Raw genomic sequence first — 17032 nt, 5'->3', positions numbered from 1 at the left:
CGCAAGTCTTTACGGACATCATGAAGAATGTAGCTTTTGGCTACATCTGCGAAGGGATCAGGATCTCGTTTATATCTGGACGATTGGCTAATAAGAGCCCAATCGGAGAAAAAATGTCTGGAGGACCTATTAGTTACTCTAAAGTTGACAAAGTCCTTAGGACTTTTTAGTAAATCACGAGAAAATCCATGCTGGACTCCCCAGCAGAGTATTGTCTATCTGGGGATTCAGATGGATTCTCGGGATTTTCTAGCGTATCCTTCGCAGGAAAGGAGAGAACGCTGCTTAGAAAAGGTGTCAGTCTTCTTAAGGAAAGAACATTGTTCCGCGAGGGAATGGATGAGCTTACTGGGGACCCTCTCCTCGATGGAACAGTTCGTTTCCTTAGGAAGACTTCACCTACGACCCCTTCAATTTTATCTGAAGGAGAAGTGGGATTGGAAGTCCAACAATCTAGGAGATACATTTCCAATCTCGAAAGGGATCAAGGAGAATATCCGTTGGTGGTTAGATCCACAGAAACTAAGCAAGGGAATCTCCCTTCGCTTACAGAACCCTCGCCTAGCGTTGTTTGCAGACGCCTCAGATTCAGGGTGGGGAGCGACCCTAGGTTCGCAAGAAGTGTCAGGCACTTGGGAGGAGAAACAAGTGTCCTGGCACATAAACAAGAAAGAGCTAACAGCCATTCATCTAGCTTTGGTTCATTTCGAGGAAACAGGTCTCAGGTCTGGGGATTCAGATTCACTCGGACAACACAACAGCCCTCGCTTATATAAAGAAACAGGGGGGGACGCATTCCTTTTCCCTGTACGAATCAGCAAAGGATCTGCTGATTTGGGCACAGGAAAGGAAGATCTCTCTCCTCACAAGGTTTGTGCAGGGAGAGAAAAATGTCCGGGCAGATCTGTTAAGCAGAAAAGAACAAGTCCTACACGGAATGGACTCTCAATCCTCAGATTTGCCAACAACTTTGGCATCTGTGGGAAGGCCCAATATAGACCTGTTTTCGCGACCAACAAGAATCACAGATTAGAAACCTATTGCTCCCGATCTCGGATCCTCAAGCAGTAGCAGTAGACAGCTTTCTGCTAGCATTGGACGGGCTTGACGCATACGCCTTCCCTCCTTTCAAGATAGTAGGAGAAGTATTGAGGAAGTTCGCTTGCTCGGAAGGACAAGAATGACCCTCATCGCTCCCTTCTGGCCGGCTCTCGATTGGTTCACAGAGGTGCTGGAGTGGTTTAGTGGATTTTCCAAGATCGCTTCCACTAAGGAACGATCTTCTCAAACAACCCCACTTCGACAGGTTTCACAAAAACCTCCCCGCTCTAAGTCTGACCGCCTTCAGACTGTCGAAGGACTTGTCAGAGCAAGGGGCTTTTCACGAGAAGTGGCGAAGGCTATTGCAAGAGCCAGAAGAGTCTCACTTCTAAAGTATATCAGTCGAAGTGGGAGTTGTTTAGAAGATGGTGTAAGGGAAAGAAAAATATCCTCCTCCAGTACCTCTGTAACTGAAATCGCAGATTTTCTCCTATATTGAGAAAAGACTGTACCTGGCAGTTTCACAGTGAAGGGTTACAGAAGTATGCTGGCCTCAGTTTTCGACATAGAGGAATAGATCTGACGAATAATAAAGATCTTCATGACCTTATAAGGTCTTTTGAGACCACGAAAGAACATGTAATCAAGAAGCCTAGCTGGAACTTGGATGTGGTCCTCAAGTTCCTAATGTCGGAAAAATTTGTACCGTCTCACGCAGCTTCGTTTAGAGACTTAACGAGAAAGTCATTATTCCTTTTTGCGTTAGCAACAGCCAAGAGAATTAGCGAGTTGCAAGCTTTGGAAGGTAAAGTGGGGTTTAAGAAGGATCAGCGATTTGCTCCTTTAAACCATTTTTTCTAGCAAAAAAATGAAAATCCCTCAAAGCCTTGGCCAGAAGCTTTGAGATAAAAGGACTATCTTCATTAACAGGGAGAGAACTAGAAAGGACTTTGTGTCCAGTCAGGGCACTCAAGTTCTACCTGGAGAAGAAGAAGTTGCTGAAGGTACAGAAGAAAGTCTTTGGTGCTCTGTAAGAGATCCGAAAAGAGCGATTTCTAAGAACGCCCTTACATACTTCATAAAAGATGTAATAAGGGAAGCTCACCTTAAGTGTGAAGAAGAGCATCTCAAGGTTCTCAGAGTGAGAGCTCATGAAGTGAGAGCCATAGCTACGTCTATGGCATTTCACAAAACATGGTCGCTTCAGGCTCTTATAGAGTCGACATTTTGGAGATGTAATTCGGTGTTTCGCCTCGAATTACCTAAGAGACGTTAAAATTTCGTACGAAAAGTGCTTTGCTCTGGGAGCGTATGTTTCGGCGAATTCAGTGCTGGAGAAGGGCTGAGGCTAATCTTCCTATTTAGTTTAAGGCTTAATTTACTGTTTATTGGTGGTTGTTTTTATTGGTTAATTGTCAGAGGGAATAGGGACCCTCTTACGATTCATAGATTGTAAACAATACTAACATGGTCAGGTGATCGGGATTGGCTTCAGTGCTCTTTGTGATTTGTTTAATAAACCTTAACTCTGTCATGTAAGAGGGCGAGTCTCCATTGATATGACAAAAGGTCAAGGCTCTACCATGTAAGTGGTCAGCCCCCATTGGTACGATCCAGTATAGGCTCTGTCGCGTAAGCAGGCTAGCCCCCATTGACACGATCCAAAGAGTTATTCAACCATAGGTTCATTCCTCGTTGAAACTCTTGAGGCAAGCAGACTCATCGACAGTAGTCATGAAGTCTTTCAGCCCAATAAGGTAGGAACTATGGATTATGTTATCCAAGAACATAGGTTGTTTTTTCCCTGTTTTTAATGTATTTAGTTTAAGTATTATTTTATTTTTAGCTGTCTCTTGCCCGCCACCAAGGGTGCCAATCAGCTAAGTATATATCTGCTGGGTAAGTTACTTGTACAAAAATGATATTGTTAAGATACAATAAAGTTTTGTACATACTTACCTGGCAGATATATACGATTAATGGCCACCCCAGCCTCCCCTCAGGAGACAGGTGGAAGAGAAATTATGCTTAGAAAACGGGAATAGTCCAGACCCCGCCACCCAGCGGCGGGAATGGTGGATCACCTGACCTACCTGTCGCATGTGCCGCGAGTTTTGAAATTCTGTCGGGACGACCGAGTCTATAGCTAAGTATATATCTGCCAGGTAATATGTACAAAACTTTATTGTATCTTAACAATATCATTTTTCATTAAAGACGTAATTAAGGAGGCTCATCTCTCTTGTGGTGACGAGCACTTTAAGCTCCTCAGAGTGAAGGCACATGAAGTGAGGGCCATAGCAACCTCAATGGCTTTTCACAAAACTTGGTCTCTCCAGGCTCTTATAGAGTCCGCATACTGGAAGTGTAACTCTGTCTTCGCTGCTCATTACTTAAGAGACGTGAGGGTTACATATGAGAAGTGCTTCTCACTCGGAGCTTACGTATCCGCGGATTCAGTGCTGGGAAAAGGAGCTGAGGTTAATCTTACTTAGTTTAGCTTAATTATTTCTATTTTAGCTTTTTTGGTGTTTGTTTTTATGGTCGATTGAAAGAGGGTATAGGAAGAACCCCTTTCAATTCCTAGCTCTAACAATGTTAGGATGGTCAGGTGGTCGGGATTGGCTTTAGTGCTCCTCGTTTTTTGGCAATTAAAAAACCTAAAGCTCTGTCATGTAAGAGGGCTAGTCCCCATTGATATGATACAGGTCAAGGCTCTGTCATGTAAGTGGGTCAGCCCCCATTGACACGATCCATATAGGCTCTGTCGCGTAAATGGGCTAGCCCCCATTGACATGATCCAGAAGGGCTATTCAGTTATAGGTCCCTACCTTGCTGAAGCTCTTGAGGCATGCAGACTCATTAACAGTAATCATGAAGTCTTCTGCCCAATCAGGTAAGAACCAAGGATGGTATATCCTACAACATATGTTGTTTCCTGTTTTTATTTTGTAGTTAGCTGTCTCTTGCCCTCCACCAAGGGTGCCAATCAGCTAAGTATATATCTGCCGGGTAAGTTGCATGTACAAAAATGATATTGTTAAGATACAATAAAGTTTTGTACATACTTACCTGGCAGATATATACGTTTAATGGCCCGCCCAGCCTCCCCTCAGGAGACAGGTGGAAGAGTAAATCTGATTAGAAAACGGGAATGGTTCTGAATCCCACCACCCAGCGGGGGGAATATTAGATCACCTGACCTACCTGTCGCGTGTGCCGCGAGTTTTGAAATTCTGTTGGGACAACGGAGTCTATAGCTAAGTATATATCTGCCAGGTAAGTATGTACAAAACTTTATTGTATCTTAACAATATCATATTTACATACGTATTCGATATGTCACCCATAAGATCAGAAGGTACTAGAGGTAAGAAGTGCAAGCATAAATCTTTATCAGTGCTAGAAAATGCTTATCCCATTAGTGAAAAGTTTAGTGTTGTTTTTCCTCAATAGATGGTGCTGTGCTTTGTTTACATTTTGACAGTGACATTCAAATGCCCTGTGATGACTGATTTTTTTTCATCTCACTACCCTCTACAATAAAAATAAATGACGAAGAAACTAATAGCGATAATTATGAAATACCAAATTTAGAATATGAAAGTCACTGCTAAATAATGTGCAGATTCTGAGAAAAGTTTAGTATTGTATTGACAATAGTATTGTATTGACTTACTAGTATGCTAACTCGGGAATGTAGGCTAAATGTATATAAAGTTTAACTAATTCACTTTATAACTTCATAATGTATAATTTCCTTAACTATTGTAAAGAAAATAATACATTATGAAGTTATAAAGTGAAGAAGTTAAAATATGTAAGTAATGAAATGATAAGCATTGTCAGAAGTTTGCCAAGTAGTAGGCTATGTCAGAAACTATACTCTGTTTTTTTCCATCTGTCCATCCGCCTGTGGTATTTTTGTATGGTAACACTGCGTCCCGGGCTTTAGATAGTTACATTCAACGATTATGATAATATCCTGTTTCGAATATTAACTGTGTAATTCGCATACAGTAAATTATTAAAACACTTTTCAGTTGCAAATGCACCCCCAGATATCCTTTTATTTACCTAAAACTTACACATAGCGTAACTATCTAAAACACCACAGGCAGATGTACAGATGAAAAAAAAAAAAGTATAGTTCTGAGTATAATATGACTGAAAATTACTAATGCTATCAGTCAAAATAGAGAATAACATGTTTGACAACGAATTCTGAATATTCAACGACTTGGTTGCTGGAATGGAACCCCATCATTAAACAAGGAGTACTTGTACTTTCAATTTTTTTTTTTTTTTTTTTATAGTAGAATAAGGTTTTATTGTATATTTACCAAGTAATTACAGAATGGGAGCCCACCTGTCTCCCTTCACAGGGGTATAAGTGTACAAACAAATTGAGCCTCTGCTCAGTTGTTCCTCCTCTTCCTAAAGTGGGTGAGGCTTGTTACCCACAGCAAAACAGAAGAATCGCTACCACAAATTTCAAATTTTAGCTGCCGATACTAGAAACTGTTAGCTATGTATTACATACTTGGTAAGTACTACTGTATATGTAAAACTTATTTTTTCATAAAAATGTCATTTTATGACATAGTACCTGTAAACATTCTTCTTCTTCTTCCCAGCTTGTTCCCATTTTTATATGGGGTCGCCGTTTCGGATGAGCCGTTTCCATCTATTTCTATCTTGTGCTTCTGCCTCATCAATTCCCTTCTCATGTAAGTCTCCTCTCACACAGTCCTTCCATCTCTTTCTTGGTCTCCCTCTTTTTCTTCTTCCTTGCACCTCCACCCCCATAGTATGTCTCCCAGCGTGGTCCTCATCTCTCCTCAACAGGTGTCCATACCATCTCAGCCTTCCCTCCTGCACTTTCTTTGATACTTCCACCACCTTAGTTGACCCCCTTATGTAGTCATTTCTGATCCTATCCACTCTTGTTACCCCAGACATCCACCTAAGCATTCTCATTTCTGCACATCCATCTTCTTCTGCTCTGCTTTTCTCATGCTTGCTGTTTCCGTAGCATACAGCATTGCTGTTTCTTACCACCGTCTTGTGAAATTTTCCTTTTAACCTAAGCGGCACTCTTTTGTCACAAAGAACTCCCAAGGCCGGTCTCCAGTTGTTCCAGCCTGCCTGTACCCGATGTTTACTTCTTCTTCCATACTTCCTCCAGCGTTAACAAAAGATCCCAAATACTTAAACTTATCAACTCTCCTTATTTGCTCTCCACCAAGCTGAATACTTTCTCTATCATCCCCCTCAGTGGTGGTACACATATATTCTGTCTTGGATCTACTTATTCTCATTCCTCTGTCCTCCAGTACTTGTCTCCATCTTTTCCAATTTCACTTCCAGATCTTCCCTGCTCTCTGCACACAGACAATATCATCCGCATACAATATGTTTCCATGGTACTGTCTCCCTTACTTCCTCTATTATAACATCCATCACTATGTTAAAGATAAATGGGCTCAGAGCCGACCCTGGTGTAATCCTACTCTCACCTCAAAACCTTCTGTCTCCCAACACTGCTCCTCACTCTGGTAAATACATTCCGGTACATCTCTTGTATCAATTGCACATACTTCTCTGGCACCATCTTCTCCCTCAGGCTCCTCCATACCTCTTGTCTCGGGACTCGGTCATAAGCCTTTTCAGGTCAATGAATACCATATGTAGGTCCCTTTGTCTTTCCCCGAATTTCTCCATTATTTGCCTCAGACAAAATATACCATCTGTTGTTCCCCTTCCCTTCATAAATCCCATCTTGCTCTTTACCTATTTGTACTTCTTCTCTCAGTCTAGCATCTATCATCCTTTCCAGTATCTTCAAAGTGTGGGACATCAATTTAATGCCCCTATAATTACCACACTCTTGGACATCGCCTTTCCCTTTAAAATTGGGATCAATATACTCCCACGCCACTCATTTGGTATCTTTTCCTGTTCAAGGATCTTTATCATAAGATCGTACAGTATATCCACTCCTTCATTTCCTAATGCTTTCCATGCCTCCACCGGGATCATGTCTGGTCCGGTTTGCCTTCCCATTCTTCATCTTCTTCAGTGCATTTAGTACCTCTTGCCTAGAAAACCTCATTACCATGCCAATGTCACTTGCCCTCCTCTCTTATTAGTCTATTATTTTCTTCATTTAACAACTGTTCGAAATATTCTTTCCATCTCTTCACAATGTCTTCCTCCTTTCTAAGCACTACACTCTCTTGATCCTTTATTTGTTTGATATGTGTTATATCTTTGGTGCTCTTATTTCTAGCCTTGATAGCTTGATCATCTTCTTTAATCCTTCCTTCCTTTGTCCCCAGCTCATTATACACATCATCATACGACTTTGCTTTAGCTTGGGCTACCACCTTTTTCACCACCTTGTTTTTCTCTCTGTACCTATTTCTGTCTTCCACTGACTGTGACTCGTCCCATCTTTTCTTTGCCTCCTTCTTATCTTTTACTACTTTCTCAATGTCTCATCCACCACCCACTCTTTTCTTTTCCATATGATACCATGTCTCTCCTAACAGCTCCTTTCCATGCCTTCTTATTACTGCTGCATTTTGTGCCCACCATTCTTGAACATCTTCATCCCTATATCAATATCCTCCAAAACCCTCCTCTAAACTCTCTCTTCTTATCCCCTTCCTTCTGTAATTCGTACCATTTAATTTTCCTTATCCCTTTAGCTTTGGTTTTTCTTCCCTTTTCAACTTCAAGTCCATACATAGCAGCTGTGTTGGGGGCTACATGGTCGCCCTGGAATAACTTTGCAGTTCTTGACCTCCACCAGATTTATCCTTTATACAAGAAATAGTCTATCTGGGAGAATCTTCCCCCACACTCCTATATGTTTATTAGGTGTTCCCTTTTCTTCTCAAAGAATGTGTTTACTATTGCCATGTCGAATGACACAGCAAAGTCCACTACACTCTCTCCTTCTGGGTTTCTCTCCCAATTCCATGGCCCCATGCACCGCCCAATCGCCTCATTTTCACTTCCGACATGGCCATTCAAATCTGCCCCAACTATCACCTCTCATGCTCTTCCAGTTCTTGCATTATTCCATCCATGTCTCTCCAGAAATTTCCCTTCTCTTCTTCTGTGCAACCAACTTGTGGTGCATATGCGCTTATAATATTCAGAATCTCTCCTCCATAACATATCTTCAATCTGATGATACGGTCATTCTTTCTATGCACTTCTATTACCGAGTTCTTTAGTTCACTAGACAGTACTATGCCAAACTCCATTTCTACCTTGTTTATTTGCTCCACTATAATATAGCTTATATCCATCTCCCAACTCTTTAGCTTTATTTCCTTTCCACGCGTTTCTTGCACACACACAACATCTACTTTCTTTTCTCTCATCAAGTCAGCCAATTCTCTACCTCTCCCAGTCATGGACCCAACATTTAGCTGACATACTCTGAACCCAATATGAGCTCGCTTCTTTAGCTGCACCCGCTCCTGATGCAGTAGCCCTCGCCTTACCACAGAGTTAGGGCGATGTCTCTGTGCGTCGTTTACGGAGTACGCCCCTAGCATTACCTCTTTCCATATTTCGGCTCATTCCATTTTGGTTTTTGGCACAGATTTTTGCAGCCGGATGCCCTTCCTGACACCAACCCTCCCTATTTATCTGGGCTTGGGACCGGCGGGACCGCCCATAAGGACTTGGTTGCCCGCCCCCCCAGGTGGCTAGGTTAGTACCTGTAAACATTACTGACTTGCAAATATCAGGTATTAAAATACTTGTGGATAGTTAATGACCTTGTCTGAAAGTTTAACAGTCATTTCATTTCACGTTTGCAAGCTAAATCCCTGTGTAAAGAACTCCTGGTTTCTATGTTAGGAAAAATACAATTTGCTTATAAAATGTGCTACAGTAGGCCTCGATAATTGTGTGGGGATAGGGCCTAGAACCCCCCTTGATAAGTAAATACCTGTGTTATCCTGGTACCCCCCTCAAAAATTGCTAAAAACTGCCTACTTTAATAGTTAACCCACCCAAGACCACTATTCCAATGTTTATAACTCCCTACTTTAGTTCAAACACCAAATATGTCTTCAACTATCACCTTAAACTAAATTCAAGATACATAGTTTCAAAGTTATTTTACAACATTAGCCTTAAAAATATATGTAGTATACGTGCTACTGTACATATGTAGCCTACTAGCCTGTGGATTACAGCTAGAAACTAACTTATGCATGCTCATGTGGGCCTTTTTTCTTCACAGCACGTTAATATATTACACGTAATAACCTTCGTCTGACATTTAGGCTTCTTTCCCATAAAAGTAAAAGAATCGGGGCTTTTGGATGCCACATAATTAACTCGTTTATTTGGGTACAATTTAAAGAACGCAGCGAACACAACTTCAGTAACAACATAAAACGTGGGCAGGCCAGTGTTGCCAAATGGGAATGGCAGTTTTTTGCTAGATTTTGCTCCATAAAGTGCTAAAAAATTCACATCATACACAACAATGCCCCCCAGCCAATTTCAACCGATTGTGCTCTTTTTCGATTCAAACATGTTTCTAACATACACAGTGTACTTGTACATTACATTACATGATTCCTAATAATTTTGAAACCTATTCTGTTCAATTCCTGAAAATGGTTTTGCAAGATTTTGTTCTTTTTCTTACATGATATATCAAACATAGTAGAATAAAAGAAATATTAAACTTAACATTACAAAGTTTTGATGTCAAAATACGTATGCTAGATGTATTTGAAAACAAATGCAAGTTTTCCTGTCAGATGCTGGATTGAAAATTTTCTTGCCAATTACCTCAGGAAAATGAAAGCTAGCATTAAAAATGCAAAATTGTTAACACTGGACTCAACAGATCCGTGTTAGTAGTACAAATGATAGTTATTGTATCATTAAAAATATAAAAAAAAATATAAAAATAAATGAAGTCGCAAAGCCGATTCTATTCATATTTTTCTAAACAATTAGCCTAAAAGGAAAACTTTATTTTGTTTGTTTCATTGTGCCCCAAACCCCTGACAATGCTGAGTACATATGATCATTCTAAACTATTATTTACTACCAGAATAACAATGATGTGTATTGAAAATAAATGTTACGTATATTCCCAAACATTATTACTACCATGACTAGTACTATTACAATTTTGAAAGATAATCTTGCTGTGAACGCTACCATAATTTTATTTTCATATACGTACGTACATTTTGTCAGCTGGCTGGCTTTGCATAGATAAAAGTCGATTTTACTGATGTGAAATTATTCCACGAATAGTCTTTTTTATTATGAAGATATGACGATAAAAAATAAAAAGAGAGAGAGAGAGAGAGAGAGAGTCTGAGTGTCTTTCTTCAGATCTCTAGTACATGAAGAATGAGTAAAAATGTATTTTATTTTAACCTTTGGAAGCCACCATTGAATATCGGCAGTGACAACTTAAACACAACTCGATAAACACTCGATACTAGTTATGGCAGATGACGTCAGCAATCAGCTGTTTCTCTATAGAGAGAGAGAGAGAGAGATAGACTGTTGCCTGATTTGGTTGTAACATTGACAGATATCCATTAGCAAAAGTTGAATAATAGGTGTGTATTGAGAATAATGATAATTTTAATAAAACTGTTGTTTGACTGTGTCTAATCATATTGCAAGTATTATTACCATATTATAGTATTATGATATGAACATAGCGATCTACCATTTGCATTCTGGTTTTGTTTACATTCTTAAAATAATCAATTGATGTAATTTTACCAATATCATCACTGTTTTTAGTTGCCGAATGGAACTTAATTCAGAGATATGCCTATAATATATAAGGTGAGAATGGTTTTATTATCTTTATTGTCAGTTAATATCATAAAATGAATCTGTTCATGTATGGTGGTGGTTATCGCGCTGCAACTAGGTTTAGCCTACCAATGAACGTCATACATATATAGGCTATTTATTATGAAGATATGCCAATAATATATAAGGTGAGAATAGTTTTATTACCTTTATTGTCAGTTAATATCATAATGTGAGTTGTTTCATGTATGTTGGTGATTATCAGACCGCAGCCAAATCTTAGCCTACCGATAAACATCGCATATGCAACACGTTTGTCCCGCGATGCTGCAATTCATACCAGCGATATAGCATGAGAAGCAGTCCAAGAAAAAACCTGTGAATGACTGATTCCGCGATTACTGATCCGCGATTAAGCGATCCCCCACTGTATTTTGGAAACATAACAAATCACAGTAGGAAGACTACATATATTTCCAGGCTCTTTATTTTTCTTGGTATGAAGACATTAACTTTTCTTGAAAGGTTCAGAATGAAAACAGGCTTTTTCTTTCAGCAGTCACAAAGTAAAGAAGAAAAGAAGAGGTATTGCAAACCCTGTGGCAAGTCATTTGCTAATCAGATGTCTTTTGATAATCATATGCATTCCAGGAAACATAATGAGAATGTAGCTATTTTTACTGAAGGTGAGTAACTTTGTATTAGTACTGTGTAATATACAAAGCTTAATTATTTGTGATTAATTTTTCTGACTGTTAAAGTTAGCTTACATCTTTATGCTGTTAGTTGTGATTACTATTCAAAATAAAAGAAGAGACTTGGCTGACCCAGATGGACTGTCTTTGTAATCACTTGTTTCCCACCAGATGGCACTGGGATGTTTATGTTCAAGTCAGAATTCTTCATGCCATGTCCTTGTACATATAGATTTGGCTGGAATAATTATGTCAATTTTTTTTCTCCTGTGCTGGTTTTATATAACCAACCTACCAAATAATTACATAGCTATAGTTTCTATTTGTTCTGACACATAATACAAACCCTTGGTCCTTTACATAAGGAATTACTTACAGCGCCAGCTGGACCAGTAGTAACTGCTTGTCTGATGGTCGGGAGACCTGCCTGACTGGAGGTAAACATATCACTTTGCTTTCGGCAGCTGTCAGATGTAGACGTATGTTCACCTCTCTGCCCACCATCGTCGTGAGACTTCTTATGGTTTCGACAACGAAGCTGTTTTTCTCAACTTTACCTTGTTTAGTACTAGTGTGTGTGAATAATTGTAAGTACCTAGTGTTTTTTCGTTGTTTGTTTTTATGGTTTGCATCAGCAACCAGACTTAGTGTCATGGAAGCCCACGAAGACGAGAAGCCCCCTTGCCCCCATCCAGCCGGAGAGTGTGCCCTGGTGTGGAGGGCCGTAACTGTGGGCCTGGCTGCCCCAGTGACACATGGAACGGTGACGATGACGACCACCACCCTGTCGACACCAGGGTATGCCGTGCCGCCGCACCTGGTCTACACTTAACATGTGACCACGGTGACCCCCTCAGCCACTGTGCAAGCCCCGCTGACGCTTGTGCCGCGGAAGGAGATGGTTCCTCCGCCGCCTGGTTTTGCTGTCCTCGCCCCAGCCCCTGACTTTGCGTGCCTGAAGAGCTCCCCTCTTGACCGCCCGCTAGTTCCTGTGCCTGTTCCTGCTGTCTTCGTTCCTGCCCGTGGTTGTGCGGCTCCTTCCGCAGGTTCCTCCCGACAAGTGGAGTTAGACCGTGTTGCTACCGCAACTGCCCCAGCTCTGTCCTGGATGGAGGACCTGTCGGTTGTCCTGAGGAAGCTGATGTAGAAGTTCAGAAAGAAGAGGAAGGTGTTGTTGTCTTCTCCGTCGTCGTCTTCATCGTCGTCTTCTGCCGCCTCTTCCCCTTCAACTTGCCAGGCCCCACAGCTGAGGAAGAAGGTGGCCCCCCCCCTTTCCCCCCAAGAAGTCTTGCACAGAGACTTCTAAGGGTCTGTCCCACTCCGGTGGGACAGGTGGGTCTTCCGCTGGTCCTCCTGGAACAGGGCCCGTCTCTTCTTCCCCAGGGAAGAAGAAGACGGGGACCGTAGGGGTACCAGACCTCTACTCCTGGTTCCAGATGTTCCACCTCTGGACCAGGAACCGTCTCTGCCGCTCGCTTGCGAGCATTGCCGAGTGTACGGTCACCTACCAGTGACTGTGCAGCCAAGGTCCAGACTGTTGAGCCAGCTCACCGTCAGGACCCAGGCACAGAGCGGAAGACTGGCAAGAGTTGCTCAGGTGACTCTCGCCAGGCTGGCGATCCCCCGGTTCCCAGGGTTGATGTGACGGTCACACCAGACCGTCCACGTGCCGAGGCTAGGTAGAGGTCCCCCCAGTCACCACCAGGTCCAGTCTCAGCTGGATCAGGTACCGTGGCGCGTTGAGAGGATGTGGCTCGCTCTCACCACATCAGTGGACACTACCAGTCACCCGACCGTCACTCCCACCGGGACTGGATGGCTCGCACGACTGGTAGAAGCTCTCCTGACACAAAAAAACAGTCGCTACCGTTCTTGGTTCAGTGCTTCTCACGGAGACCGCTGGTCCAGACCTGCAGCTCAATCGCCACTGGTCGCCTGCAGTCCTCCCAACCTACTGGCTCTGCTGGTGGGTAGGGTAGGAGCACCAGGTCTACCTCACCTGTCCCTTCAACCTCCTTAGGCTACACCGGGAGGAGTGAGGCAAGCAGCGGGGTGACCATGAAGAGTGAGGCGAGCAAGGGTGACCGAGAGGAACGCTCCTCATGGTCCCGCCACGAGAGCCTATGACCCTTGCTTGGTCCTTGGACCTAGCAGATCATACACTCAAGTATTTTGAGGAGATCACCAGGGGTCTGGCAAGGTTCTTCCTTCTGAAGGAAGAGTGTCTCGAGAGGTGATCGGCCTGGATGGAACTGCCTCAGGACGCGATCACCCCCAAGATACAGAGGTCCTTCGCTGAGATCATTGCGCTGATTCGTCAGCACAACGACCTCGGGGAAGGATCGGTGGTTGCTCCCTCTGAACCTCCATCGAGGCTGGAGTCATTCTGGGGACCAAAAAAGGAACCCAGAGTGACGGTGGGTTTACCCCGATCCACCTTGGCCGACGGTGTGCTGGGCCAGGTCGACGCTCTCGTCTCCGGACAGGAGGTTGGACAAGCTGCTTCCCCCTCCTCTGCCTCGCCAGCACCGTTTCTATGTGGACCCGTTACCGACCAAGCAGGTTGACTCAGAGATAGCTAGGCTAACTCCGGGGGTGCCTCTCCATCACCTGCTGGCTGAAAACCTCTACCTCTGGTTTTTGCAGCAAGAGGCATCGGCCCTGGAAGCGACTGCCATGGCAGCCTTCCAAGCAGTCTCCTGGCTGGACCTGTGGTCCCTCACGGTGTCCAGAGTCGCAGCCTCCTCGGGACCTATCGCTCCCAAGGAAGTCTCAGCATTCAGGAGACTGTGTCAGTCTGGAGGTAGGGCCATCTCCTATCTCACCCACCAGATGGCCAACCTGGTCCTGAAGTGTCGGGACTCTGTCCTGGCTCGGGTGACCTGGGCGACCTGCTTTCAAGACACTACCTTCGTCTAGGTCAAGAGGAACGACCCAGCCTTCGTCTTATGCTTTGGGGAGTGAGCGTCAGCCCTCCTCCCAAGCCTCCTACTCCTGTGGGTAGCTGGTAGTCTTCCTTCTTTGGTTCCTATTTTCATGTGTTCTGGGTTTGAGACGTACCAAGCCTACCGTGGTTATTGCTGGGGCAGTTGGCGGTTCATCTCTTAGAAAAGAGAATTAGACAAGGCTTTTTTCTGTTCTCCCTGTCTCGTCTGTCCAAGAGAAGGTGTGGTATTATGTGACCGGAGAATTGCCATCCTTGGGAGTCTCTGCCTTCCCCCAAGGGAACTTATCCATTCTCATTGATCCTAGTCAGAGATTAGTGTTCGACTTAACTAAGATTTGGTTTTTGTCCACAGAGTTGTATTATTTTGCAAAAGATATTTTTTTAGTGCTAGAGATTTTCAGGTTTTTAGAGAGAACCATGGGAGCACTAACCAAAAAGGTCAAGGTCCCTTGCTGCAAGACAAGTTTGCAGCGGACTTTCTTGGGGTACTTTCCTGTGCCAATAAAGCAATCTTAGATGGATCACAGTCAATTAGCAGCACTGTTTTTGGTCGGTATCCTTAAAAAGAGGGAGCTGTGGTGCTTGTTCACCACTAAGGGAGTTACCTCTTTGCAAAAATCTTCTCTCTTATTTATTCACTTCCTTGGATAAGGATAGTCTGTTTCCACAAGCTACTGTGGAACTTGTAGCTGTAGAGCCTCAGAAGAAAGCAACACACGATCTTCTAGTAAAATTGACCAAATGGACTAAGGATCCCAATCATGCTCCTACGGTATCTGTCACTGCAAGATCTTTGTCTCCTCTTCAACCTTTTGAGGTGGCAGAGGAAGAGCCCAGTCTCAGCCATGCTCCAACTTTCATTCAATTAGACCATCTAGCAAGAAGTCTTCTTTCTCAACCAACCTCTAGCAAATAAGGATCCAGTCCTCCATACATCTGTGGGCGCAAGGCTCCTACAATTTTGGGAAAATTGGGAATCGAGATCGGTGGAATCAAGGGTGAAGAACATTCTCAGAGCAGGATACTGGATCCCATTCAGAGAAAACCCCCTTTAGTGTCTTCTCCCATCACCAATGAATGCGTATTCAGAAGGCTCAGAGAAGTTTTCAGCTCTGTCAAAGAAGGTTTCAACTCTTCTCATGAAACAAGTGATAGCAGTGGTAGAGGGCACATCATCGGAGGGATTCTACAACAGATTGTCATTCTCAAGCCATTTGGGGGTTGGAGGCCGGTCCTGGATGTAAGCACATTGAACTTCTTTGTACAGACAATAAAGTTCAGAATGCAGACGAATGAGTCAGCTCTTACGGCTATTCGTCAGGGAGACTGGATGGTATCTTTCAACGGGGAACTAATAATAGTAATAATTATATAAGTATATGTAATTACAAAATTTGTATGTAATAGTATTTTAAAGTAATGACCTTTCCATTTCACTTATAAGTAATAACAACTTCTTCTCTCTCTCTCTCTCTCTCTCTCTCTCTCTCTCTCTTACTGAGACGAGAGAATTTTTATGGTACAGTGGGGCGTCAGTAATCACTGGGGATAGGGACCACAACCACCCATGTTAAGGGGGCCGGCTGGCTAATGCCCTTTTTTAAGGACAGGACTTTGATATTCATACCACTTAATAAGGTGACTTGGGACATCTCCAAACCTCATATGATTTTCGCCTCTGACCTTCGGTTTTGTGACGCCAGGGCGATTTATCCCGAAAATAACCATTTTCATACAATCAACTTACCTGTCAGATATATACATAGCTAAGACTCCGTCGTCCCCGACAGAAATTCAAATTTCGCGCCACTCGCTACAGGTAGGTCAGGTGATCTACCGGCCTGCCCTGGGCGGCAGGACTAGGAACCATCCCCTTGTTTTCTATCATATTTTCTCTGTCGCCGGTGGTATCAACATTGTTGCTATTTACCTCCTGACTTAGATTCTTATTTCATCCTTTGATCATCGTTTCTCGGCTTTTTGGTAACGTATCTGGATCGTGTTTTTGCATTCGCTACTGTGGACTGTTTTGGAATTGCTTTTTGGATTTTTTCTCAGTATGTCTGATTCAATGTGAGGTGTGAGAATGTGTGAATGAATGTAGCTGCAGGGTGAGGATACGAAAGCTTCGGTTGATCCTCACACTGTATGTCGTAAATAGTAGGGGGTTTCAGTGTTCTGCTAATAATACTTGTCATGAATGCGAGGGATTAAATGCAGAAGAGTGGAAGACTTTAACTTCTTATTTGAAGAAGTTAGAGAGGGATAGGGTTAGACGTCTGAAAGGTGTGAGTTCAAGGCCTATTGAGCCTTTTACTGATAATTATTCTAATCCTAATGATTTAGATTCTCCCTATGTGTCTAATTCACAAAGTGTACTTTCGGAATCGGCCTCGGAAATCGCCGATCTGAAAGCTACTATTCGAGACATGAAGTCCAAAATGGCGGACTTACAAGGTAAGGCTAGTGAAAGTGAGCATTACAGTGAATGAGTTCTCCCAGTGTTGTGGAGGGGGCGTTTGAT

General features: G+C 42.9%; 1 protein-coding gene across 1 annotated transcript in view; it reads left to right on the top strand.

The window, feature by feature from the left end:
- The window catches only part of LOC135213642 (cytoplasmic 60S subunit biogenesis factor ZNF622-like), a gene marked incomplete in the record, with an annotated part of 424578 nt that overhangs the window by 24909 nt on the left and 382637 nt on the right, over positions 1-17032 (top strand). The window contains 1 exon segment of the mRNA XM_064247682.1: positions 11423-11552. Coding sequence (XP_064103752.1) covers positions 11423-11552 — 130 coding nt within the window.

This window comes from Macrobrachium nipponense, chromosome 43 (genome assembly GCF_015104395.2).
Source record: "Macrobrachium nipponense isolate FS-2020 chromosome 43, ASM1510439v2, whole genome shotgun sequence".
NCBI classification, from domain to species: domain Eukaryota; kingdom Metazoa; phylum Arthropoda; class Malacostraca; order Decapoda; family Palaemonidae; genus Macrobrachium; species Macrobrachium nipponense.
This window is presented reverse-complemented; position numbering and strand designations above follow the sequence as displayed.